At 41.5% G+C, this 25,476-nt stretch overlaps 2 protein-coding genes and 1 long non-coding RNA gene across 3 annotated transcripts in view; 1 reads left to right on the forward strand and 2 right to left on the reverse strand.

The window, feature by feature from the left end:
• The window catches only part of LOC117210038, a 41,437-nt gene extending 19,624 nt beyond the window's left edge, over positions 1-21,813 (forward strand). Inside the window, exons 3-6 of the mRNA XM_033452629.1 lie at positions 11,414-11,468; positions 18,603-18,762; positions 19,701-19,872; positions 20,256-21,813. Coding sequence (XP_033308520.1) covers positions 11,414-11,468; positions 18,603-18,762; positions 19,701-19,872; positions 20,256-20,345 — 477 coding nt within the window. The 3' untranslated portion in view covers positions 20,346-21,813. The remainder of the gene's footprint in view (positions 1-11,413; positions 11,469-18,602; positions 18,763-19,700; positions 19,873-20,255) is intronic.
• LOC117210042 lies at positions 18,600-19,705 on the reverse strand. The gene is made up of 2 exons (XR_004488033.1): positions 19,503-19,705; positions 18,600-18,830 (listed from the first exon to the last, which is right to left on the reverse strand). It is a non-coding gene; the product is annotated as an uncharacterized LOC117210042 (long non-coding RNA).
• Positions 21,437-24,510, reverse strand: LOC117210035 (methionine aminopeptidase 2). The gene is made up of 6 exons (XM_033452622.1): positions 24,256-24,510; positions 23,740-23,802; positions 23,336-23,667; positions 22,857-23,261; positions 22,516-22,783; positions 21,437-22,421 (listed from the first exon to the last, which is right to left on the reverse strand). Exons 1-6 carry the CDS (start codon positions 24,398-24,400, stop codon positions 22,216-22,218), a joined length of 1,419 nt encoding a protein of 472 aa, XP_033308513.1. The 5' UTR covers positions 24,401-24,510; the 3' UTR covers positions 21,437-22,215.
• Between the last annotated feature and the right edge of the window lie 966 nt (positions 24,511-25,476).

Here is a 25,476-nt window from a genome sequence, read left to right on the forward strand (position 1 = left end):
GTACTACGTAAATTGAACAGATCTTTATTGCTTTGCTGCAGATATTAATAGAGAATTTATCTACTTGTCTATCTCATTGCGTAAATGAATAAGAGCCTCTGTATCTTGCGACGTATGGCAACAAATATGAAGAAAAATTTATTGCCAAGATAAAATTCATTTTTCGCAAAATTTCGCCCCGTTTCAGATATTTAACGGCCGATAAAAATGATCGTATCTCTATTTAGAAAACTTATCGAGGTTTATAACTTTCCTTGTAACTCGTTGCTCTTCGATGTACGTGCTGTTCGATGATTAATTTCGATTAATCGCGTTTCGCTTCTTCAAAGTTCCAGTTCCAAACACCATTTTACTTCGTATATTTATATATATCCATGCGTGCTATACACATTCCCATGCTTTTCGACGAATTTCCCACGGATGACCAAATATCAGCTCTAATTCCAACTGTTACAAAACGAAGCTTCAGATTCCAAGGGGAATTCCCAAAAAAGACCATTACCTCGAAGTTTCACATGGTATTTATTTAGTTGTTTACATTCACAATTTGTCCGATTTGGACATTTGGTATAACTTTTTGGCTGTTTGATTATCACGTGGGTGGCTACCCCCAGCGGGGTACCGTCCCTTGAAACTAATGGAGCAAAAGATAACGCAAGTCGAACGAGCGGAGTCACGCGGAGACGTTTCTCCGCTCGCGTTTCAGAAAATTGAGAAACAGCAAACTCTGGTCGAACGTTCCCACGAGCAGAAATTCCGAGCCTGAAATTAACCTCGAGCGTGGTCAAAACGTTCGCGTATCATCAGAGGCACTCGCGTCTGCATACGTTGAAGTTGAAGGGGTCGGTACCCGTTACGGCGCACATGGGTCACACGGCGCGATGACGACGAAAATGACGACGATGACGAGGACAAGCCTCCTCTCTCTTTCTCTCTCTCTCTCTCTCTCTCTGTCTGTTTTCTCGTCAGCGTGTGCTGTGCACTCAGCCTGTCCGTCGCGTCTCTCGCGCTTCGTGTCCTCCTGTCAGTTGGCGTGGTGCGCTCGAACGAGCGACAAGTGCCTGGAGTCGTACGCTGCGAAACCTCCTACAACCTCGAAACAACTCGAGTAAAACGCGGTAATTTCAGGCTCGCTATCCTCCCGTGCGTCTTTTCATTCGTCACAGGGTCCACGCATTCCCCTCTGACCGCATCCAACGAGCCTCGTTATCTTCTTATTGAAGCAAGTTCCTCGATATATTCCAAAGAGAATTTCCTTCGGATTGTACGTGGTGACCGTGATGTGCACGCGATAGTTGCTAGAGATCCTCTTCAGAGTATATTTTTGGAGTTGTTCTCGAGAGTCTGTACATGGAAGCTCTTCGATGATCGAGAATCGTACGTCGTGACTAGCTTCGTCGATGTAATCGCGTTTCCGGCAGCTCGTTGCATCGGTACGGTTGTTGTCATCGAACACGTCGAAGGTAGTGTGGGCACTTTGACAGCCTGCAGGAATCTCGAACGGCTAACTGAACTCGTCGTTGAGGACTGTACAGGATACGTCCATCGGAAATCGGTAAGTCGAGATACCGTAAACAATGTGACGAATGGACTCGAGTCGTAGTTGCTGAACAGCTCTTTTACGTATTTAATACGCGCTCTGATTCGCGTATGCAAATTCGTTCAGGGACAAATAGCCTGTTTTATTGGATTGGCAACTAAGTGATTGCGGATTTTGTCAATACCACTTAATGACGATATTCGCAATCGCTTAGTTACCAAGCTAATAGTTATTCACTGATTTCCATAAGTCGCTCGGTTCATTTCGAATGGGATACGTGAACGGATATTGGAATTGCAAAATCAACTTGATGCTTATTAATATTAAACTGCGTTACGCTGACGGTTATGTACTTACAAAACAATTATTGGAACGTCGAATGGGATGCGCATTGAGAAAATTAAATTATGCCATGCTTTGAGCATTTCATTTAGAGTTCTGGAAGCCTGTGTTTGCGATTAACGAGCCTGCAGACTTACCAACGAGAATGTATCTGTCTGTGTTTCTCACTTTCTAAGTAAGATTGCGATATACACACTGTTAGAAACTAATCGTTGGATATTTGAAATCGAACAAGCAACAGCAAAAGATGGCACAAAGGAAGCGATAAAACTCTTCAGTTTCGAAATGGTAGATAGTCTTTCGAACTAAGAAGAGCGCAAAAGCTTTTGCCCTTCTGGAATTAAATATTAATCTTTCGTGCGTATTTCTATAACTCGTCCGGTTTTCGTTATCCGTAACTAATCACGTAAAAAAAGAGAGAGAAAGAGGAAAGGAAAAAGAATCACTTTCTCGGCGTTTTCTTCGCAGAGTGAGCGGTTTTTGGTTCGTTTGCAGGGGACGCGAACGAGATTTTGTCTGGCGACGACGTTTGCGCATCGACGATCGCGGATCGCAACGCACGCGCCGCTCTGGTTCGAAAAAAAGAGAAGACAAATTTGCGAAGATCGTTGGACACGGTCCCGTTCCGACCAAGTCGATTGGTTTGCACGCCGCATGAACGCGTGCAGCCTGTTCCCGACGTTGCGAAAGAAACAGATCGATTTAAAGCGCGCTGAAACGTTCGTCTCTGTCCCGAAGCAATCGAGCGCATACGAGCCGAGAGAACCGAGCGCATACTTATAGCCGTTTTGCAATTCGATTCACCGGTGCGTGCGCTCGCTGTCTCGAGAATAAATGCGCCGCACCGCCTGGACGAACCTCCGACGTTTTATTTCGAAATTTACGTCCCTCTGGCCGTATCAAACCCGTTAATCCCGCTATCTTCCTTCGATACAGCGCGTAAGGAAGTTCCCGTTACGATCATTCTTTCGTTGCCTCTTCAAAATATTCTGCTGTTTCGCGGATTTTCCTCTTCGCTCCTTGTCTCTCCTCTTGATCGATTACGCTCGATCGATAGGTACGTTTCTACCTATAGCGGCTGGCGGATTTATTCGAACAAGCGTAACAGTATTTGATGAATATCTTAGGCGTGTCGTTAACTTTGGCGAAAATAGAGTAATAAATATGTATATTAGTTTCTTTCGTTTTATCAGCAAATAATGGACGCGCAACGTTTTTTCGTTTTATATTATTTTGTCGATTTTATTCCGTCGAGATAAACACCACTTTAACGACATTTCACAGACTCGCTTTCACGTTTGTACGAAGCTGCGCTGTTGTAAAAAACACGCTTGCGACAGGAGCAAAGTACAACAGGAAGAATAACGTGTAATACGACGTTGTCACAAGAAATACTCGAGAAGAATGTCTTGAGGATACAATAGATCGAGCGAACATGTCGATACTCAGGTGGCAAGAGTTTGCGTGATCAATCGTTCGACTTATGCAACTAATTACGCGTAATATCCATACAATACGCGACGATACTCGTTAAACGTATCTGTGCAGTTTAATTACCTAATCGCGTGACACTTGCTTTAAAATCACATGCTCCAACAGTCCAACAGGAGAGCTATAATTTCGAGGAAATTTCTAATTATAATTTAATCGCTGGTTCGATAGGCCGAATGTAAGTTAAAGGAAAAGCAACGGGCGATAACCGCCGGGAAGTCGATTTGTACAACGTTTCCGCGGTTATAGGAAAGCTGTTATTTGTGTGCGATCATTCGCTCGATAAACGATTCCAATTGAGATCGGGCAAAGGAGAGGACGTCTAAGGACGAGACGCGTTTTACGACGCATTCGAGTCGCAAGAACGAGTTTCAGCGTATCCACCAGTAGTTTGCCCGTTTGCCGGCAAATACATCGAACACCGCCGGTGAACGATACGATCTTTTCGTTCGAAGGTTCGGTGAAAGCGTACAGCGAATTAAGTTTTATCCTGTAACCTGTCGAAGCTGAACGAAATTATTGCTCGTTAAGACGATACCGACCACTTTCCACCTAGCGTCGTCCGATTTCTTTGTTACGCGCTCCTACAAAAAAAAAAATTTGCTCGTCGATTGCTCCATTTACCCTCCATCAACCTACACATATGCGTCATCGTTGACGTGGCTCGCTTTCGAAAAATTTCCATCGGTATTTGTCTTTGTAATTTGTAACAACGACTTCTAATTGCACTTTTAAACTTCTCTAGCTTCTAAGCTAAAATAAATCCGATCGCGAGGTTACCAGTCGCGAAGATATTGTTGCATTGGCAACTAAGTGATTGCGAATGTTTTCAATAACACTTAATGACAAAATCATTTGGTTGTCAACCGAATATTTATTCTAACGAAAATAAATAGCCCTTTAACAAAGTGTGCGAAGATCGTTGGCGTGGCTGATCGTACACGATACCGAGTAGATTAATGTAGTTATCCAATAAAACGCGAGTATTATTAGGGATTTCTTTTAGCCGGTTAGGTGTTTCTGACGAGTATACTCGCCACGAAGAAATGGCAATATTTGATGTTACGACGAACCGTGTCGGTAATGAAATTAAAAGACGAAACAGTGATTTCGCTACAACTTAATTCCATATCGTAACACGTACTCTATGTGTTCGACGAGGATATCATCGTTCACCTTTCGCCGCGCATCTTAGGAACACACTTTTCAAAGTTTCCGAAGCCAACTGCTTAAGCTCTGGCGAACGTGGTTTGAAGTTACATATTTATCGTTAAAGTAAAATTGTAACGTTGGCGGCTGTTGTCTGTTGCCATTTATGGTTGCCGAACGAGGAATTCGAGTGGACACAACAACCAGAGAATCATAGTTGCTGCTCGCTACGACGCTCGTGACCCGTACGTCGCGTGGTCCGAAGAGCGCGATCGCTGCCGCATCGACTTCCTTCGCTGTCACTTCGTGCAGGAATACATTATCTTTTATTACTGTCGAGTCGACGAGCCTTCCTCCTCCTCTCTCTCTCTCTGTGGCTGCATTGTATCCGCTAGAAAATCACGAGTGCCCCGTTGATCGCGCACCTGGAATTTTCTCTGCTTGATTTTCAAGTGCCTCTCGTCGAGTCGGTGACCTTTGAATCGCGCCTCCGGCCGCCGACAGTTGAATGTAAACGAGAGCGGAAAAGAAACGAAGCGCGAGGCGAAAAGAACTGCGCGCAGTCTCGTTTGCGTCGCGAATAAGCCAGCAATACTTTAACGCGCGCGTTACATTTTCTATTTGTAATAAATCGCAGCCAGTTTTCTAAGGTTTCTTCGAAGAGAAACACCTTAGCAAGCTTGGCAGGATCGTAAAATTAACGAGAAACTAAAATGTACAATCTACACCTTCCGAGTATCCAAGCACGTGGTTTTCGAATTTTTTCCACGGGGTAAGGAGCTCGAGTCGCTTGCAAAGCCGTAGGAATCGCGTTACTCCGTGTTCTTCGAAAGCGTACGCCCTCGTCTTTAACAACTATGGTTTAGTTCTTACTAATACAGCAAACTCTACTTATCTAAACGCCATTTATTGTACAAAGGTTTAATTAGTAGCCGGCTATGGGACTTGTTGAATTTTCTTATCCGAACGTGCACCCTTATCGTACACTGATACGCGTTTCAGGGTCAAAAGTGGATCTGATCGAGACTGACGTGCCATTATCGACCATCGATTCCACGATAATAGAAACTTATGCTCAACGAATAAATCGATTAACGGATTAACGAAATACTCGCGATTAGGATACGAGTTTATGCGTAATTCTCGCGATTAGAGATTTAAATTGCCTCTACAAAACGTACCCTGTGTGTGTAACGGGTGTTCCTCTTTTAAAGCTTCAATCAATTTATTTGTAAAAAAGAAAAAGAAAAAGACAACAGTTGCGGTACGTAGACAAAGTGAGTGAAAGAGTTCCCTTGGACAGAATTTCCATCGATCACAATGCGAAATAAGGAAGGACGGTTCTCCCCCTGTGTCAGCGAAGAAACGTTCATATTTTCCACTTCCTTCCGGACTCGCGATCTTCCCCTGGCTAAAGCTCATCGTAACTCGTTTAACCGGCGTACGTACGAGTACGTAAACACGCGGTGGCGGTGACAGGGAGCGCGTCGGCCTCTCCCAGCATTTACAACTGCCTGTCATACCGCTGTTCGCCTCTTTACGCAACTACTTTACGCACGCGTTCACAGCTGCGGACGAGCAATTAGCCGCCACCGTATTCCAGAACTTGCAACTCAACCCTTTGCGCTCGTATTAAGCTCAGGTGGTAGGGCTGTGGTTACAAGCGAGAATTCACTTTTTCATCGAGCGAAAGCTAATACCCTGATCGAAAATACGTCGAGAAATAGCAGAATAAATTCATAATACACGTTGTAAAGAGTATTCGTTTGCATCGTAAGGCCGCTTTTCTTATAAAAAGTTCGACCAGGCGTGTCCATGAATAAACGGAGGGAGAATTGACGCGTTAAGAGACTGACCTTAAAATGGCTTGAAACGCTGGCGTAATAGGCAGTGGTTCTGGATCGCTTGATTTAATTCAAACGAAACAACTCTATTGGAATTTAAGCGAGCATTACTGTATTACACAGTGACTCACGGTGATCTGTCGTGACTTCGCTCTTGACTCATCCACACACTTTATTTCTAATGGTCTGTGAGACTTTCATATTACTTGCACTTTACTTATGAGCTTGTTTACTCCGCTATGACTTGTCGATGGTAAAGAAAGAAGAAGAAGAAGAGGAGGTAACGAAATTGTTGAGCGAAGCGAACGAAAGCAAGAAGGAGCAAAATGAAGAAATGGCCGTGCAAGGGAACATGTGAGAAATTGGCCCAAGTTGAACAAACAAAATTACAGGTATAAGTAGGTCTAAATCGACGTTGCAAGAAGACCGCGAGCAAGTTCAGCTTTTTGGATCTGCGAAGCCGAAAATCAAGATATACATATACGTCATATGGTCAAGTATTGCTGAATGGAAGGTAACTCGCGACAACACGATTGCATAATTCGTCGTACACAGGTAGCCCGAAACGGGAACGCGAAATCGCTGGGAGAAAAGCGCATTGCGAAGTTGCACGTCTATGGAACTGCAGCATCAGATGCCATTAGACGCGTCGTTTTTCGCGAGAACGTCGACAGTGGCTTCTAAGCTTCTTTTCATAGGGCAGCTTGAGGATCGTTCACTCCACGTGTATATCTGTTACGTTCGCGTTTTTCATGCATCCGTGTACAACGTTCGTTCGCAGTTTGCCGCTTCAGAAAGATCACGACAAAAGATGTGTCCTACAAAATGTGCTTACATAATGGCGCGACCCTCCAGCTACGTTTCGTGCCTGTTTCGTCGGCGTGTTCTCCGCCTCTTTGTCTTTACCCGTTTCGTGAAAAAAAAAAAAAAAAGAATGGAATCGACAGTGTACGGGAAAACTAGGCTAAAAACGGGCGTTCGTTACGCGCTGCTTCTGCCGATCAACGAAATTAATTTCGCTTCCTCTATACGTCTGTATCGCGTGTAAACCGATAAATCACGCGTTCGAACGTTTCGATCGACGAGAAGCTTCGAGGAATAAAAATACGTTCGCGTCGCAACTATCAGAGGATCGATCGAAATAGCCAGTTTCCATGAAATTCGATAAATTTGTAATATACTGACGTTACATAAGATATCGTTGTTTCTTACAAGTAAGCGAAGATCGCTTTATCAGCGTGAAGAACTGTCATTTGCTTGGCTCCACGTCAAATACCTGAATCACCGTGTTCTACTACGCGATTTCTCTAACCTGCCAAAAATCATTTCTATCTTGTAATCGTTAACACTAGAACTACCGATAGTTAACACGAATTCTATTTCTACCAAAACCGGTGAAAATGACTGGTCTTTAAAAAATACGTAATAATAGAATATTTTTATATTTGTTGATTTATTATTTTTTTACAGAAGAAATTCCACGTTATGTAGTACTTTTTTTTTGGTATTATTAATCCTAAACGAGGGTTGACACATTTATAAAATTGTAGAGCCGGTCAGTTTGACTGCTGTGGTATTTCTAGTGTAGTAATAATTTATAGAGCGTGGATTTTTACGTCTTTGTGGGAAATTTTGGGAAAATGGAGCGCGCATAACGTGCAAGCGTGTGCAGGATATCCTAAGTATAGTCCCGCTTATAATATCGTCGCTCTGCCTCTCATCCGCCCTATCTCCGCAATAGCTTTTACACTGAGAAAACTGAGTTTGAAGTTTTTACAGTTTGCTTATCGCGCGAAGTTAGGACTTGGAAGAATCGAATATTCGTCGCCTTCTAAGTAGAATTCTCATTGTATTATCGCGAATTCGTACACTTTATACCATCGAGACGTATGTGGATCGATGGAAGCATCGTGATCGATCCGGAATTTTCCTGATAACCGATATCATCATATCGAATGACACGCAGTACGAATTTTAAAAATGCGTGGGAAATTGTACAAAACGAGGAAACTGGTTAATTGGGGTTCGATAAACAGATCGCAGGATCCTTTTACACTTTGACAAGTACCAGTCATTTTCGCTGGTATTGGTATAAGTAGCTTCGATGCAAAATTATTTTCAGTTTGAATACGTAAGAAACGAAATAAAATTCGTTACACTATTCTTCTAGTTATCGTTGCAAAAGTCATTACATCGTTGCTGAAAAATATATAATATGAAGTAGGAATTTTAAAATAAAATTGTAAAACCAATGAATTTGACTGATACGGTGGTTCTAGTGTTAAGATGCCTGACACGAGCTTCTGAGAGAAACGATTCTGCCAACTAACGTGGAAAGGTAAAATCGTATGGACGATTGTTAATTCGGCAATTCGATTAAGAAACACGCTAAACTTTGTAGCAGAAGTTTCCGTTAGACTCGCATTTTGGCATTCGACGATAAGATCTGGAAGACCGATCGAGCAGCCGTGTTATAATATTTAATAACGTGATGAAACTCGCGATTACGCTTTTAATATTCTTACACTTTCGATTGTTCTTTATACTTCCGCCCGCTTTCACTCACTTCTGTCTCTCGTTCGAACGACACTGTAACAGGTTTTTATTCTTGAAAATACGAAACACCTCGCTTCCGGTGTAGCCCAGTTTCGTGGATCGATAACACAGCGCGAGCCGTTAATTAAACGACTGATATTTACGTAAACTATTTCATCATCGTATGGAAGATACTTAATATTGAAAAATTGATGGGCGACTCGCGTGTTCGTCGTTGTATAGTTTTCCTTTGGACGAGCTCGTTATCCAACGCTGATATCGGAAGCGGAAGTTGCCGCGATAAGCAGAAACCGTAGATATCGTGGACCAAAAAATGTTAAAACCGCCTTGAAACTTGTCCCGTTCGTTTTATCTTTATCTTAATTAATTTCATTGCATCGGCGGGAAAAGCTCATTAATAACACGAAAAGTGAGAAGTTACACGAGTCAGTGAATGATCTATCGTTGTTAAAAGTATATAATTAAAAATTGGTAATTACAATTACCGAGAACGTAATAACTAGGAATAGTTATCGTTAATACGTAATTACTAAGTAATAACGAAGTACCTGAATAGAATTTAATTACCAGGAATTAATAACTTGTAAAATAAACGCGCCAGCAATGAGTTTAAGTAAGCGAGATGATTGCAAAGAAAAAAGAAAAAAGAGGATCAGCGGATGTATGTGCAATAGTATCGTCGATAGCGTAATATCATGCGATCGAAGCAGCCAAAATAATCGCACCAGGTGCGATGATGTTCAACTCGTAATAGTTTCGAACGACGTAAATTTCAGTTTCGTTGCCGATATGACAAATATTCCTCGACTTTTAACGATTTTGAAAAAATAACCGTACGAAACACGTACGTTAATCGATGGCAAAAGGTTGGATTCGCGTTTTGCCGCGATCACCAAGCAAACTAATTCGCTGCAATTCGCAGCGACGACGCTGATATCGCGGAGAAATCATCGATGACGGGTCGCGAGAGAAACGGTGCAACGTGCCTCGACGAGGATTAGACTTTCGATTCTTCCTTCGCGAAGGCAAATAGCCTCGCAGCACATGCAGCTCGAAGCCATAAACGAATACGCTATCTCGTCGTACTATGCAGTATCGTGTAACTGGTGATTTAACATGAGAAACATGAAAGACAAAAGCAAAAGACGAAAAAGCAAGTCGCGGGCAAAGAGTAAAATCTTTTCGAAAATATTCGTTGCGTTAAGCACGCGTTTGGCGCCGAATTTCACGAGAGTAGATGTTAACAAATGTTATTTACGGCCGGTTTGCACACTCAAGTAAACGAAGAAGCATATTATAATCTAAAAATTATTATTAAGAAGTGTATTATAATAAAATATTATTATAAAAAGCGTATTATAATAAAAAAAAGTATACAGGGTGGTTGGTAACTGGTGGTACAAGCGGAAAGGGGGCGAAAAAAGAAGTCGAAAATATAGAATAAAAATTTTTTTTTCTTTTTTCAAATTTTTTCATCGAGACAACGATCTACAGTGAGATCCGTCACAACGAGACGCGATAAAGTGCACGCGTACCGAGCGAAAATTCAAAGTCGATTTTCTCGAAAACGAAGCCTCGAACGAAAAATTTTTATTCCATATTTTCGACTTCTTTTTTCGCGTAGAATCACCCCCTTTCCGCTTGTACCACCAGTTACCAAGCACCCTGTATAAAAATGTATATTAGAATGTGACGCGCGCTTTCATTCACGACGGTCACTTCAAAGTATTCAGTATGTGATTTATAACGTTTGTTCCAGTAAGTTTCGATGGTATCAGAGAAATCATAATCCAATAGCGATCAAAGTAAACGTTTTTGGCAATAAAACCCGATGTAAAAAGAACTTGCTCTATGTCTCCGTCGAATTTTCCTCGATCGTATCGTCAAATTAAAAGACACTTTGCACGTTCGATGCGTGTCACATGTATCGCTGATTCGTATGAAGAAAGTAGTTTGCACGAATCGCAATGCCTAATCGCATCGAAAATAACGCGCCTGTGAAAAGTGCGCTTAACGTTCTAGAGGAGGAGTAACGTACGAGCTAACATATTCGAAGAGACAAGCATCTCGGTGCTCTCGTTTTTCTTCTCCTTTTTTTTTTTTTTTTTTTTCGCAAAGAGTATCACGCTAGGAGCGTTAATTTATCAAAACGAGGTAAAGCTGACGTTATCGCGGAGGATTCGTCCAAAGGACGAGAACAATAGCAAGCTGGCTTCTTCTACAGAGGAGCGGAGAAATCGGACAGAAATTCGTATCTTAACGATCTCTCGTGCCCCCGGCAATTTTTTCGTCTCTCGTGACGCTCGAATTACGCGGAAAATTCACAGAGGAAATTTCCGTCGTGGAAAGCGCGATTATCCTCGTTAGTGGAACATGAATTAGCATGCAACCAGCTTAGCGGAGCTCTCCGTGCGGAACGCGCAGAGAATGCGAATTTTTTTCGTCGATAACTGTATCCTATCGTCCGTTAATCAAGTGTACGTGTTTTCAGGTGATCGATAACGGACTGAGCAACGATACGGACAGCTGCGACGATTTAACAAACGGTGAGTCAGGCGCGTCATCGACGCATCTCTTCGTACTCCTTTCTGTTTCTTATTGTCGTCGTTTATTACGATACAGGCTCTTTTATTCCCATAAGTAGCCCTAACTGGCTGTAAAAAGCGGCACCGTTGCAACCATAGGATAGGCGAGGAGCGTCGGTTCGCTTTGGTTTCATTCACCAAATCCCGCGGTGAAAAGAACGACCCGCTCGTACGATCCCCCAATTGCATTATGCTCCTGCCAACGGTTGCAACCCTGAATTTAGGACGCGCCGGATCCTACGATTCGATAATTTTATTTGCGGCTTCTGCGTCGTATTTTCTTCTCCTTCTTCCACGCGAATATCGTTCCTTGATCGATCGCAGAAAGAAGGAAAAGACATTTTTGTCGAAAAGAAAAATTAAGTCGGTTTTCCCAAAGGCTGATCAGGTGCATTTATATTATAATTTTATATATATACATTTTTTCTGTCTTTGTACGTACGGAGCTTCCTTGGTAACTCTGCACAGCTTTACTTCCCAGCGCGTATTATTTACGGCACGTACAAAAATTTCGTATGCGGAGATAATACGCGGTACGATTAATAATTCTCGCATTTTCGACAAGGACGAATTTTTCCCCGTTTACGTTGCTGTTTGCCGAGATACAGAAGCGAAGTTTTCAAGTGGAAACGAAACCGCGTGTTTCTCTTCGCATCGCGGACTGAACACGAATTCGATAACCCGTGGCACGCGCCACCAATTTCAATTTACTTTCGAGATATCGAGCTTGCAAAATTTCCCGATTTCTTGCGGATGAAATTCCTCTGGAATAGAAAGAACAGGCGGATGAACTTGTCGCGATGATCGTGGCTCGTCTCGTTGCCTGCGTGACGATAGAAAAATGAATTTCACGCTGTCTTCCGTCGTTCGCTCGACGAGAAGACGAAAACAGCATCGTTACGCAATTGGAAAATAAGTGGCAGGGGCGGAGGTCACGGTTTTGTCGGCGGTTCACGGCAAATCCGGCAAGCGGTTACGGCCCTGACTTTGCCCTTCGGTCATTATCGTCCGCTGGAGCGGTCGCCGCATTTTCTCACGCTACTTCAGCTGCTCCTTGCTCGCGGTGCAATGATCTCCCTCTCGTACCCGCACATCTGCCTCAAAATTACATCCTGACCGGGTCTCTACATTTTTATTTTCCCCCACCGCTGCATTCACCCTTGCCCCTTGCGCAGCCCTCGCCTATCTACAGCCGATCTTCCAACCAGCCCAGACGCATCAAATCTGTGAAAAAGCAGCGGCCACGGTGCCTGGATTCGACGAATCGATCGATCGTCGCGAACCAGTCTCTTTCGATAAAAAATTAATCGTGTCGCGTGGCGTTCCAAATTTGTCGACGATATACGCGTGTTTGCAACGCGTTCAGTTTCCACATGACTCGCTCCGTTTTGCTGTTTTGCCATTCGCTCGACGATCCTGTAGCGTTAGGCTACATACGAGATATACAACAGCGTTGCTGTTACTTTCTTCTGGAATTCAGTTTTGCATTTCATCATCAGATTCCATATCGGAGGATTTGTTTGTCGACGTAACGACACGGGCTGAGAGGAAATTTCTTTAGCGATTAAAAACGATGGCAATTGGTAAACGATTATCGCGAAAGTAACGTGTCCTTTCGATGTTCGTGTTTTCAATGGATAGAAATTATCATTATCAGGTATTAGGATCTGTTCGATCAATTTGTCAAAGTTAGCCGACGATCGATGAATTTATGCGAACGAAAGAAAGTGGTTTGCTATGTAAATTGGAAGAGGAATCGAACCAGTCGCGCTACCTTCTTTTCTGTCGATTTCTAACGTTTCTTTAGGGCGATCGAGGCTGCTGCTATGAAATTGTTGAGAAACGGGACAAGTATAGAAAGGGGGACGATAGATCGACAAAAGCGGTTCGATTATTCGCGTAGAACCGTTTCCGCGTTGCGAAATCGAACGCTTTACGTTTACGGTTCCGGGTTGACAGCGATCACGCGCTATTTACGTCCACGTAAATTGTATAATCGATTTCCGAACGAAAATCGCCGCGTTCTTGGAATCTGTGCGACTGGATCGTTGGCAAAACGTCGACAGACGTTAGGAAAGTCCGCAGCATCGAAGTCGAGTATAGAAATCGGCAGTCGACTGGCAATTCGAGGACGATCACGTGGGTTGACAGGTTGTTTTTCTCAGATCGCTGAGAGAAAAAAAAGAACAAAATCGACGAAGAACGAAGTTCAGAGTAGAAAACGATTTTACGAGATGTTGGATTTTACTTTCGTTTCTTGGCAGCTCTCGCTGGAAGCGGTTCCGTGGTTTATGGTAATCGACGACGATGCCTCGCGAGGAACCTAATTCAGCGAATCCACAAAGGATCCGCTCGTTGGTAGCACGAATTCGATCAAAACCGCGCGGTTCGATCAGTCGCGAGAGTTCGAATCCGCCCGCTTTCCTTTCTTTTCTTTTTTCGTTCTGTCGCGAATCGCAGCTCGTTAGACGCAGAATTATTTCACGGTTTTCCTATATCTGCGTTTCGTTCTGACCACTGGACGAATTAAATTAGGATCGAATTTAGAATTAGTTAGAGAGACCTTAAAATTTTGTGCATGAACTTTTATCTCAAAGACGCGAGTCGATGTATTGGGTTGGCAACTAAGTGATTGCGGATTTTGTCATTAGATGGTAATGAAAAAATCCGCAATCACTTAGTTGCCAGCTCAGTAAAACCGTCTAAAGAACGGCGACTCACAATGGTTTTCCAAGTACATGAAAACTCGTCGAGGAAATTTACGAAGATTATTAGGCACGGTATATTGTATTGCAAGAGTATAGTCATTTGTTGGCTTACTCATATAAAATAAATGTACTCAATAAATGTATTCAAGGATATCGTCTCGTTAATTTTCAGCAAGTCGCGCGTGGCGGACGACTGTACTCACGTAAGCGGAGCGTGACTCACTTTTGAAACCTTCTTCGCTGCATGCGCGATCCTGCATTTTTTAGTATGCCAATAGCGTGCTCGCGCGAGATCATCCGGTAAGCTCCCACGCGCCCACGCGACGATCGAAGGAAAAAAAAGGGAAAAGGCACGCGTTAATTGCGCAATACCCGCGACATTACGTCGTCGAACCATTGCTGGTGCTGCCTCGCCATTCCTCGCCGGTCTTTTGTTATGATTGTCCCCGTAACTGCTTTCTTCCCATGCTACTTAACCAGTTAGGCGTTTTTCACGAGTATACTCGTCATGCGTAAAGAGTAGTTGGAATTTATTGCTTAAATTGCAATTGAATAATCGCGGTGAAAAAATGAAGAAATAAAACAAACTGTCGTTTCGTTGCAAAACTTGATTCTATTCGGTTGGCAAGTAAGTGAAAATTTGTCATTAGGTAGTGTTTAGTCGACCAGTCGCGGAGAAACGCGATCGCGAGGAAGTCGTAAATTCCCGTTACGATTATAATAATCGGCGCCTGTTGGGATAATAGGGATGGTTGAGTTAGTATAACACTGCAGTTAACAGGTTATAATATTTTATTTTCAACAACTGATTTCACCGATTATATAAATGTTCGGAGATACTTGTGGGTTAGGCTACGATGTCGAATTGTAATGTCTTTTACAATCAGGTTCAAAGTGTTCGATTCGTATAGGTGTTAGCAACTTGTCTAATGGCGACTAAGTTTTAAAACTCTTTTCGAGTTGATGTTTGAGTGTTGACTCTTTTCGAGTTGGTGTTTGAATGTTGAGACTCTTTCCGAGTTGGTGTTTGAGACTCTTTTCGACTTAGTGTTTGAGAACTCTTTCCAAGTTGGTGTTTGTGTCCCTTTTCGAGTTAGTGTTTGAATGTTGAAACTACTCTTTCCGCGTTGGTGTTTGACTCTGAGGTGGTAAATGTGTTGTCTAATGTGTGCTACGTTTCTTCTAATTTAGATGCGTGGAAGAAAAATCAGAGTCCGGTCGCCAGGATTCGAACCCGGGTCCCGAACGTTCGTAACCTAAGGCGCTAACCACTGCGCTGTCGTCGTCCAACATTAGTTAGTGTCGAGTGGTGGTATTTGCTGTTGAGTGCCGCCACAACTCTTCGAATTAGTGTTTGAATGGTGACTCTTTCCGAGTTGGTGTTTGACTCTTTCCGAGTTGATGTTTGACTCTTTTCGAGTTAGTGTTCGAATGTTGACTCTTTCCGAATTGGCACGTGAACAGGCACGTGGAATTTTAAACCTCGTAGCTCCATAACGATAACGGTAGGAAAGACGAATCTGTGGCGTTTCGAAAACGTCCCAATGTCGACATATGAGAATATGTAACAAAAAAAAAAAAAAAAAAAAAAATAGAAAATGAAGCTATCCATTGGGAAATTTTCATATCGCTTTTACAGAACGTTTCGAGGTAGTCGCAAGGAACAGACAGATAAAAGCGCGGTACGTCCGCCTCGATACCGTGCCACTTTCGTCCGAAATATCTTTGCCTATCGTCCGGTATCTTCCCAGATATTCGAGAGTTTCCAATTAGATATAACGTGCTACGTGGTAACGTAAAGGTTATAGACACGAATTGTTACGAAACCGAGGTGTCATTTTTGCAGCGCGTAACTCGGAATATGGTTGAATCATCGTGAAGAAGCAGATGTTCACGGCGATTAAATTGACAAACGATAGGGAACAGGTTTCGGGAATTCTCTAGGTCGTAACGGAAGAAAGTGCCAGAAGAAAGATGCGTTCCAGTTGGACATAAATCGCACCGCCTAGGCGATAGCTTTCCTCCTACTGGCGTTCGTTCCGACTGTTTCTAGGACGGCTGTTGTTTCGGAGAAACGTAAAAATTCCAAAACGAGCGAAAATTCCACGAAATCTTTACCAGAACATTTGCGGCGTAAAGATAATTTACGGAGCAATTTACGGGATAATGTCGCGCGAAGAAATTTCGTAAATTTGAATCGAGAAATCTCGTCTCCGGTAAACGATGGAAATTGCAACTACGACGTTTTCCACGTACAACAATTTTCAAGGCGATCGTCAAAGTGCCATATCGCGGCGCGTCTTCGCTGGTATTTGTGAATTTGGTCGAATGGGTTCGTCGTTTTTCCAATCTGTTTACACGATGTTCGAAGACATGTTCGCGAAACGTAGTTCTCCGAACATATTTCTTCTATGTACACTGCAAGTACGTACGCACATATTTGCTCGCGTTAAAGCTGCGATCGTCGTTGATACTCATCCTCGTACAAAGATACCCGATAAACGGCGAGTTCGCAAGCAGCATCGATTAACTCTGTAAACGAACAACTTGCAATCTGGCAACTTGACGAAATGAATTTACAAAGTTACGCGATTGGTCTCTTGGAAATCGAACATTGATCCTGCCATTGTACGTCGACGCTCGTTCAAATGATGAAATTCACGTTTACGAAAGGCGAGGTTGATCGGTGTAGTTTCCAAGAGATTTCATTTAGGATGATCACGAACGCCTAATAAATTACCACCAATAGAAAAAATAGATGGACGCTGTAAAATCTTCGTAGACAGCGACTTAGAAAACAACGTGATATTTCGTGAAAATTCGCTAAAAATTGTCGAACGTCTGTGTGGCGAGCAAGAAACTCGCGAGAAAATCGAAGAACGTTGGCGGAATGTTTAGCTAACGAGAACACGTCTTCGGTACACGGTAGTTTGCGAGTATTTGGTCAATCTCGTACAGTGTGACACGTCCGTTCAACTCGAGAATTCGGTTTAACGCGATAAAAAGCACATTGTTTGCGTCACATTGTGGACATAAAAGACAGGTACGTGGCGGCCTGCTCCGCGTACTATATCCGATTAGCAGGTACGCGAAGCCCTATGCAAAAGTATATAGAAGTTGGCTGTTTGATACGGTTGTTGGCCGGAAATGCTTCAGTGCGATCCGACGCGATGTGCGAGGAGGGTTACGTGAGGGAGAGAATCGCTTTGTTGGAGGGTGAATAAACAACTGACTGGAAAAATTTATTATCATTCGCCGCGCTTCAGCTTGTTGTCGAATTAAACGGTTTTCTAGAAACCACGATCTTTTCATCTTGTCTCTCGTTCCGCCATCCTCGTCTTTCCTTCCTTTTCGCTGCGATTCTTCGCGCGTCCAACAGCCTTCTTCTTCGATCGATCGTACGTTTAATACGTTTGCAAATACATCACGATGTCTTTCAAACATCTTCCCTTACACGCTGTACGGTCGAAACCGGTCTGTAAACATTACACGTTGGGACGCTTTCATTTTTCGAAATATTACGTAAAACGATAAGAGTGAAGAGTGAAGAGCAACGAAATTAAAAGATAAAACAATCGTTTCGTTACAACTTAATTCGATATCGTAACAGTCACACGTACTCTGTGTTCGTCGAGTATACTCGTCATCGTCATTGCTTTTCACCACACGTTTTATTGGGTACACACTTTTTCAAAGAGATCGTAACTTGCTAACTGGTTAAATTAAACACCTAGCCATTTGTAAACACTTACATGCGCCATTTGTGTATTTCTTTCGCCACTTTATCTGCTCTTTGACACTATGATGACTGATGCTGCTGCGTTCGCGTCGTGTGAGTGTTCACTATCAGCGTACGATATAAATATACAGGGTGGTTGGTAACTGGTGGTACAAGCGGAAAGGGGGTGATTCTACGCGAAAAAAGAAGTCGAAGATATAGAATAAAAATTTTTCGTTCGATGCTTCGTTTTCGAGAAAATCGACTTTGAATTTTCGCTCGGTACGCGTGCACTTTATCGCGTCTCGTTATAACGGATCTCACTGTAGATCGTTGTCTCGATGGAAAAATTAAAAAAAAAAAATTTTTTTTATTCTATATTTTCGACTTCTTTCCGCCTATACCACCAGTTACCAACCACCCTGTATGTCGTATTTTTTTTATCATACATTTCTTTAGTTATTAGGTAATTGTACGCTTTTACCTTTCAAATATCCCAAAATAAACGTAACTTAGACCACGTTTTCACGTTTCCACGTAAACGTTAGATTTCAAACTAAAGTAATCGATCGTTATGGTGTTAATCGAGCAAGATTTTTCAATACGTAAGATATTTTCTTCTGCGATAGCGTTTAACCATGTGTTTTGCTTTTCTTTTTCTCTTTCTAGGACAAAAAATGGCACCGGTATTGGGTGTACCACCTCCTCCTCCACCTGCTCCTCACATGGGACCAGATGGCTTAATCTTACCGAGAAAACCGTACAACCCTTACCTAACCTCCAGCAACCATAAGGACCTCCGCAGGGAATTATTATTCAATCAGAAAGTGTAAGCTTCTTGTAAAATCCAATAGCCTCGTCTCTAAGACCTGTGTCAATAATACCTGGTAACAGTACCTGTAAACAAAATTTCTTTTTTCTATAACTGTCGTTTATAAAAATCTGCACGCTTTGCTTGATTCGTACCGATGCATGTAATCCGGTTAAAAAGTCCAATTTATCCTGTATCAGGCATTAAAAATAAATTTCACTAATGTCGTAACACGATATTCCATATTTTGTCTGCTAAAGGATAAAGGTACACGATTTATGCGTAATTTCGCAACTCGTGATAGAGCTCCGTTTACACGAACCTCGTTCATTCAATGGCGATTTTAATTAGCGTCTGATTTAATAGGGAGATCTCGTGGCTGAGTCCGCATCAACCGAACAGCAGCAGCTGCTGTGGCGCGAATTATAAATACACAAATAGAGGGAAAAGTGGATAGGTTATTACTATCGTAGAAAGTTCGATCGAACAAACGCTACGTATTGATCGGATAAATTCGTAGAAATAAAGTTCTATAGTCAAAGATTTGTATCTTAAAAAAGAAAAAAAAAAAAGAAATAGACGAGCGTTCGCCAACTTTCGAATGGCAGTGTATTTTTATTTTATACTTTTAAATAACGCGGCAAAAGGAGAGAGAGACGCGTGGCGGTCGATGGCGCACACTTCGCACGCCTATCATCGAGAAAATCGTTTCCTGCTGGCGTATGCGTTCTAGGCCTATACGATACACGTACACGCACATTATCTACGTGTCCGTGGCTGTGACTCATTCCCAGGCACTTTTACGGTTTAAGCAGGGCCGCTATTCAATTGAAAGGTTGTTGGCGCACGTTTTTCTCATCGTGGCAATTTTCACGCGAGGCCCACCAACCACGAGGCGACGAGGCACGCTTGCCGCGCGTAATTAGCTAACCGCATCGGTTTTCACTTTCTTTCAGCGGCAAAAACGTGCTGAATCAGAAGAGCGAGCTGCAGCGAGCACTCGAGAAGCAGAGGGAAGCTGCCTCCAGGAGAGAGGCTGAAAGGAATCGGGAAGAGAATTACAAAGACGATCCAAGAACCGCCTTACAAAGGGCCATCGAGCAAAGAGCGAAGCACATCGAGATGGCAGTCAGTGTTTCTCCCTCCTTTCTTCCTTTGTTTCTTTATCTTTCTTACGGTTATTCGGTAAATTGAAACAGGTCCTATAAATCCGTGGCAAGATACATAGAGGTATTTTCAAGTTAAATAGTTGAGTTATTACTCAACTATACGTTCATTGTTATTTTTCTTTCCTTTCTGTGAGAATAATCGTTAGACAGTTCTTTAAATCCAATTTTGTTTGTTGCGATTACGAATATAACTTGGAGTTTGTCCTTAGTTATCAATTTTAACGCGTCTGATATTTGAAAAGAAACTGCCTTTTATATTCGAATAATCGAGGAGAAAAGGAAGGACTTCGTTTGAAAAAAGTGTACTGGTATTATTAGAGGAGTAAAATTTTGGTTTTTCAGCTGGAGCAGTCGCAACCGACGACGGAACCACCGAGCAACCTTTTGGTAACAGCGAGAGCGAAGTTGAGACCGCGCACAGATTCACAATGAAGTTACGTCAAAGGAGACAAGAAAAGAAAAGAAACGAAAGAGAGGCAGAAAGAAAGGTCGAACGTAAAACGTGACACGTACGCTGTCGCCCCCGAGTGAGCAACGATCAAATTGCGTTGTAACGCGGACTTTTGTCACATTTTGTAATTTGACCATGTACATATTATATGTTTAATCCGATAAGAATTCGTTAACGGCAAAATAAGATTGTACGAGTCTTCGTTGAAGATAAAGTATTGTAACGAGGCATGTTAGATAACGCAGAATCGAAAAACAGTGGAAAATAGGTCGTGCCTATGTATCGATACATTTATTCATTTAAAGAATATTCATTTATGCGTTTTTCGTGCTAAAAGTAGATAATTGCCTCGCTCTTCCAAAGTTCTCAGAGAGCGCGGATGCGCGCACTAGCCGATTCATTTCGTCTTCTAAGCGACGTTAGTCTAGTTAGATAGTACATACAACCGTAACCATTGTTTTCCATATCTGTGAAAAACACGTGAATCGAAACGATGTGTATGTATCCGCGCGCATAGCCGAGTCAGGTCTTTTCAAACGATAAGTCTGCAGATCGCTGACTCAAACGTCGTTGTAAAACCGATACTTGGTTTGTTAGTGGCGTATATAGCACTCGTTCAACGTGTAACTTGCTTACGCGTGTCAGCGACGCGGTATGATGCGTTGTGTCCTCGTTACTTCGCCTAGTTATCCGAGACACAAGGTGTCGAGGTTTGCAACAGATTGGCCTTTATAGAGCGCCTTGACGAGAAAATAGTTTACTTGGTCGTTCGATACTTTGTTACGTGCTCGAGATTTTTCAGAGCCTTCACATCTAAGGACTAATACCGTTAGAGTAATTAAGAGACCAGTCATGAGTAGCATAGAGAATTTTAAAACGAATACATATGTGCAAGATGTATGTGTGCGACGTTAGTTTATTATCGTGCCTGAATTTATACCAAGACTAGACCTGAATACGAAGTACAGAGATAGTGTTTTGCCACAATAGAATTGGAATAGTAGAATCGATACCTTGGGACCATCGTTCACTCGTAATCAACTACTAGCAGTTAAACGAAAGAAACATTCAGTAGGTTGATATAGCAGCATTTATTAAACTCCACTGTTTATAATTCATAAAATGAATAAAATATACATTGTTGCAATCAAGGTATTATAGGAACGTGATGGTACATTCGAATTTAACAAGTTTCCTATTGATAACAGTGCATCACCGTACGTCTTCTTCTACTGTTTCAGAAATAGAATAAAGGTAATCGTAATATTTGGAAATAATCGTAATAAAAAATTCTACGAAACACTAAAGAATCTCGTTAATAAGTTGACGTGTAAATGTAAACAGAAATTGTAATGTTATCGCGTTGACTGCATTAAACTTCGATTTGTGCAAACTAATCGTAATATTTAAAACTATTATCATATTGGAGCAATTAAAATATTAAATATATTTTATTCAACGTCAATAATAATATATGCCTTTTTTCATCTTCACAAATGTGCAGAAAAATAACAACAAACAAAAGAGCGTTGCTCGCAATACTAGCACAACCTCGATTATTCGACTATTCGTAAAAACATTTTCCTTTATTCATAGTCCAATATTAGATTAAAAAATAAAATAAAAAAATATGTAACTTTTCCATATTTTTAATATTTCACAACGTTTTGCCTTATCACCATTGTATAGTGTTTCTATCGACAAAGAGAAAAGAATGAATGAGATGTATAATTAAATATCGCGTTATTAATAACATTTACCGTCAGTGTGACTTTACATAAATCAACTTGTACATTGCCAGATAGAAGATATAATGAGCACACATAACGCGATTCGAGAACAATAGACATATCAGTAATCATCTCCACGAGAAATAACCTCCTTACACGTTGGACGTAGAACGAGGGTATGCTCGAACTGAGCAGTATAACATCCTTTCACATCAACTAAAGGTGGGTAAGCCTCTACTGCACCTTTGTCGCATAGATCCTTCAAAGCCATTTGATATTTCACGCAACCAACACGATCTAACCACCGCTTGCAGAAAGCCAAAGTACCTGTTTGTTACAAATATACTTACTTTACTATTGCTTTATTGGTTTTTCGATAGAGAAGTTTAAGTTAGAAATCTGTTAATAAATCGATATATACCGAAATGCTTGTTGATAACATTAAGTAGGGATTTGCTACTTTGCAATCTCAATGGGACGAAACCGGCATCAAAGCACTTCATGTAATGAGAACAGTCTAGATCATCGTGAACGATTCCTCTCCCAGTAGATCCGAAAGTTTCAATGGCATAAAATTCATTCTCTTCCATTCTAGTAGCTTCACCCCCTTTAACTATCGGTACAGTTTTTCCAGCGTGGATACGATATGAAGCGATTGAATGACCGTTAAGATTTCTTATGGATTTTACCTAAATATAAATCAGTGGTAATGATCTATGATAAAATCGACAGATAATAATCTGAAAAAGGTAACAAACATACTGGGTAAGTTTTGCCATCTAATTCAACTTCGTATGATTCCATAACTTCTTGAATCGCAGCTCCAACATCGCATAGTTGAACGTCGATACCAGCAGCTTTAATTCCAGTATTTGTAGCATCACGAACCGCTTCAATGAGCCTATCGTATTTCGGATTGAATGCTAATGTAAATGCACAGTCGATGATTCGTCCGTTAATGTGTGTACCAAAATCTATCTTGGTGACATCATCGTACTCCAAAACGGTGGGATCGCCAGCATTCGGAGTGTAATGAGCGGCGCAATGATTTCGTGAACAACCAGTTGGAAATGCTAGTCCAGCTTTTAGCCCATCTTCTCCTATCAATTTTCTTGCTGTATTTTCCAACTCGTTACAAATTTCTATCATTGTCATCCCAGGTTTCACCTAAATTAATCATAATTTTATATAAATTGTTTAATTCGTTTTCCTTTTATAGCTATTTCATGGATATCACATACCCATTTCATAATATGTTTCCTAGTTTGTCTATGAGCTTCAGCTGCCTGCCTTGCTTCGTTATAAATATCATTATGCATTCTGTCAAAAGCACGTGCTTCTTCGCTAGAAAAGCGATCCTTAGCTGTCCTATCATCTACTCCTGCAGCAGAGGGATGATCCATTATTTGCCCTATCGGAAAGTTCCCATCTGGGAAAAATTCTGATACGGGAATAGTCGGAGGATCTGTTTGTTGTTTAGGACCTCCAGTTTTTCCACGTGATTTGCGTTTCTTCTTTTTCTTCTTAGCATCTTCTGTTTCTGCATCATTTTCTGTTGCATCTATATCAGCTTCTACAATGTGACATAGATTAAATATTATATACATAAATGATTGTCTTTCATACAAATTTGGAGATAAGTTACCTTCTATATTATCTTGTTTCGTTTCTTCTCCTTCTGGAACATCTGCGCTAGCTTCACCAGCTCCTAAAACATATTTATGAAGGCAGGAAGATCAGTGCTGTGCATAAAAAGATAATTCTGTCTCAAAATAATTTTTAAACACAAATTTTTGTCGTGAGTAATAACATAAATTTAAGTTTGAATTATTATGAAATCGAAATATTTTGTATGAAGCAAACTTCAGCCGTGAGATAACAGAAAGGCAAGACATGTGCATAGTAATTTCCAAGTTGTGTCGCTCACGGGCATGTTTAGTAATAATATATGTTGTTCATTAGTTACCCTGTAAATACGAAATTACTATATAGAAGTATAGGAATAACATCATGAAAGAGTTGAAAGAAAAGGTTATTACATGTGAACCCGTGTTTATTTTCAAAAATAAAAAGTCGGAACCAGTGCAAGACACGCTAATAATCCCCAAATACGCATAAACGACTATAAACCCAAAACCCAACAATTTATAAAGTAACGAACCAGCCTTCTTCTTCTTTTTCTTCTTTTTTTTCTTCTTCGAAGCTTCTACTGCACCAGTTTCATCTTCTTCATCAACGATTTCGTCTTTTTCCTCATCTACTAATTTTTCGGCAGATTTGCCGACCTCGTCCAATACGGCAGCCATTTTCAAGAGGAAACCAAACAATGCTATACCATTGACGATGGCAAAATACGTAGATATAACACCAACAACACCTTATGCAATTTTGTACCTCCTCCTCTGAAATACCGACCTCGAAAAATACAAGGTGTTCTCCACGCCCTCTGCATCTACTACGACGAACGTCAAAATTATATTTACCTACAAACGAAATATGTACGCATATAAACATTGGCTAAATATGTATGTACATTTATTGTAAGCACGAATCGAAGCTCTTATCGTACCTGGTCAGAGGTCTATAACCGCAGATCTGTCAAAAAGCTATTCCTGGCTGTACCACTTCCAGGAGTAGCAAACATAGAAAAATGATGGCATCAAGTTGCCTATCATTTTCTAGGCGCGAAATCCAAGACTCTAACACTTGTCTCTTCTGATCGTAAGGATTTTTGCTCTCGAGCTATACGTTACAATCGTCGTCGCTTAGGATATGCGACCGACTCGTTTTATGATATGAACCATGTCATATCAACCATTCACTTTTTCGCATCCCTAGAGATAGTCTAGAGAAAAGATGTAAAACGAACAATGGACGATTCCAGCTGGCATCTCGAGAAGATGTGGTGAGTGAATTATTTTGAACAAAACAGGCCGTTCATTTTGCTCAAGTCTCCGTGTTAGTCAGACCAATAACAAAGGGAAACATCAGGTTTCAACGAGTGGAAAAGCCCGCTCATCCATCGCAGGTAAGCATTAAATACAATGACATTATAAGGGATTTCATATTTTATGTTCTAAAATACCGACCACGAAAAAAATCTTTCTTACCATTGACCACATTTGTTTATACATCGACTAAGGTCAGGTCAGAGAGGAAATTTTCTCTCTCCTCAGGTATGTGGTCAGATGACTGTTTTAAAACGTAGAGGGCGTAACAAAACTTTTGCTTTTTTTTGGACGATCGGTAGTTTAGAACATATAACAAAGTCTTGTAAGATATCAGATTTATTCCGTATCTCAAATGTGATATCACCGAGTCCCATAAGATGCAATGTCTATTCTGTGTCTCATCTGTGTCAGAAATCTATGATTTTGACCAG

The sequence above is a fragment of the Bombus bifarius genome, unplaced genomic scaffold (genome assembly GCF_011952205.1).
Source record: "Bombus bifarius isolate JDL3187 unplaced genomic scaffold, Bbif_JDL3187 scf7180000008199, whole genome shotgun sequence".
Taxonomy (NCBI): domain Eukaryota; kingdom Metazoa; phylum Arthropoda; class Insecta; order Hymenoptera; family Apidae; genus Bombus; species Bombus bifarius.

What these genes read in the sequence shown, in the direction of transcription:
- LOC117210035 (XM_033452622.1), bottom strand. Translation starts at nt 24,400, where the DNA reads ATGGCTGCCGTATTGGACGAGGTCGGCAAATCTGCCGAAAAATTAGTA. An exon ending in GAAAAAGAAGAAGAAGGCTG is followed by an intron (nt 23,803 to 24,255) that starts GTTCGTTACTTT and finishes AATATGTTTTAG; the next exon opens with GAGCTGGTGAAGCTAGCGCA. An exon ending in GGAAACATATTATGAAATGG is followed by an intron (nt 23,262 to 23,335) that starts GTATGTGATATC and finishes TGATTAATTTAG; the next exon opens with GTGAAACCTGGGATGACAAT.